This window comes from Geospiza fortis, unplaced genomic scaffold, assembly GCF_000277835.1.
Source record: "Geospiza fortis unplaced genomic scaffold, GeoFor_1.0 scaffold39, whole genome shotgun sequence".
Classification (NCBI taxonomy): Eukaryota; Metazoa; Chordata; class Aves; order Passeriformes; family Thraupidae; genus Geospiza; species Geospiza fortis.
The window spans coordinates 276,854-278,483 of record NW_005054660.1 but is presented as its reverse complement, the minus strand read 5'-3'; the positions used below and the strand labels follow the sequence as shown (position 1 = coordinate 278,483).

Sequence of the window (1,630 nt, the reverse complement as noted above, 5' to 3'; positions counted from 1 at the left end):
AGGGAAGAATTTCTTCCCACTATCCCATCTAGCCCTGCCCTCAGTCAGTGGGGAGCTGTTCCCCCTTCCCTGCCCCGTGACACACAGGACCCCCCCCCCACTCCCTCCCTTCTCCAAAGCGCATCCACCCCCTCTGCAGCACAGGGAACAACTCCAGCCTCAGCCAGGGCAGCATTTCCCAGCCCCGCTCTGGATGAGGGAGCGTCCCAGAGCCCTGTACCCTGTCCAGGTCCGGGTGCACCAGGGCCACGTAGTCGTTGCAGGTGGTGACGTTGCCCAGGGCCGAGAGCCGCTCCTCCACGCGCTGGATGCGCACGGAGTCGGGGAGGCTGTTCCGGATGTGCTGCAGCTCCTGGTCTGTCGTGCTGCTCGGCACCAGCAGCCCGTGCCTGTTCCCTAACAGGACAACAGGAAACAGGACAGAATGAAAATAATGCTCCCACAGGGTGTGTTAGCACCGCCCTGCTGTTCACACATGGCTTCAGCTGCTCGTGCCCTGTGCATTTCTTCCAAGCCCAGAATTCAGCCCAGGAGATGTAAAAATAACCAGCACCTCAGGAAATGAAAAGCCAGGCTGAAGCACAGAGTGTGGGTGAATGGCACTATCTTTACCCCCTTCTCTCTTCCAACAGGACAAAAGGAACCTCGAGGCTCTCAGTGAGACACTTAACAAGGAACTCTCCGTGCAGATGCTACTGGCCCTACAGAAGGCCCGGGGCTGCTGTTTGTGCGGCTGTGGCAGCACGACTGAATGGTTAAAGAACAAGCAAGAAGCTGGTCAGACCTAACAGGGTCTCACCAGGCACAGACACGTCAAAGGCTTTTCCCTGACTCTCACATTCGGTATCGCCTCCCCCTCCCTGGGCACTGAGGAGCAGCCGAGCTTCCCTGGCCCCGAGAGCCAACACTCCCCCACCCCGGCTCCGGGCGAGTCTCTGTTTCCCTCCGTCCTTCACAGAACCAGCCAGGTTGGAAAAGACCTTTGAGCTCATCCTTCCCTCTGCTCGCACACTCGAGGCATTAGAACAACCCTCGAGAGCGAGGGCGCTGCCCCACGGGCTCCCCGGCACGGCTCAGCCCCGCTGCGGCTCCGAGCGAACCGCGACCCCTCCCGTCCCCCCCGAGGCTCCCCCCCCCTCACGTACCCACAGGTGCGGCAGCCGGCGATGGAGGCGTGAACCACCGGGATGGTCCCGAAGAGCTCCCCCTCGAACACACTGCAAGGAGAAAGCGCCGCGTCAGGGCCGTGCGGGGCCGCGGGCAGGGCCGGGCCGGGCCGGGCCCGCCTCACCTGTAGAAGTTCTCGGAGCCGCCGATGGCCACGAGGCAATAGGCGTTGGTGAGCTTGGCGAAGCAGCCCAGCTCATTGTTGTTCTCGAAGCTGGCGCGGACCGCCATGGCAGGAACGGGAATGCGAGCGGGGCCGGGAATGGGAGCGGGAATGGAGCCGGGAACGGGACGAAGAAGGGGGCCGAGAAGGGGAATGGAAACGGAGCTGCCTCCGGGAAGGAAGCCGGAACGGGACCAAGATTGGGGCGAGAACGGGAACTGGGCGGGGCCGGGGCCGGGAAGGAGCTGGAGCTGAAGCGGGAACGGGAACAGGAACGGGAACGGGAACAGGGACGGGCCG

The 1,630-nt window shown here is 63.3% G+C and overlaps 1 protein-coding gene across 1 annotated transcript; it reads right to left on the bottom strand.

Annotated features, from left to right (window-relative positions):
* Positions 1-101: 101 nt before the first annotated feature.
* Positions 102-1,624, bottom strand: EIF6 (eukaryotic translation initiation factor 6; the record flags this gene model as incomplete). Its single annotated transcript, XM_031064937.1, has 3 exons — positions 1,292-1,624; positions 1,142-1,217; positions 102-436 (listed from the first exon to the last, which is right to left on the bottom strand). Coding segments are annotated over exons 1-3 (518 nt in total), but the record flags the coding sequence as incomplete, so codon positions are not given.
* Between the last annotated feature and the right edge of the window lie 6 nt (positions 1,625-1,630).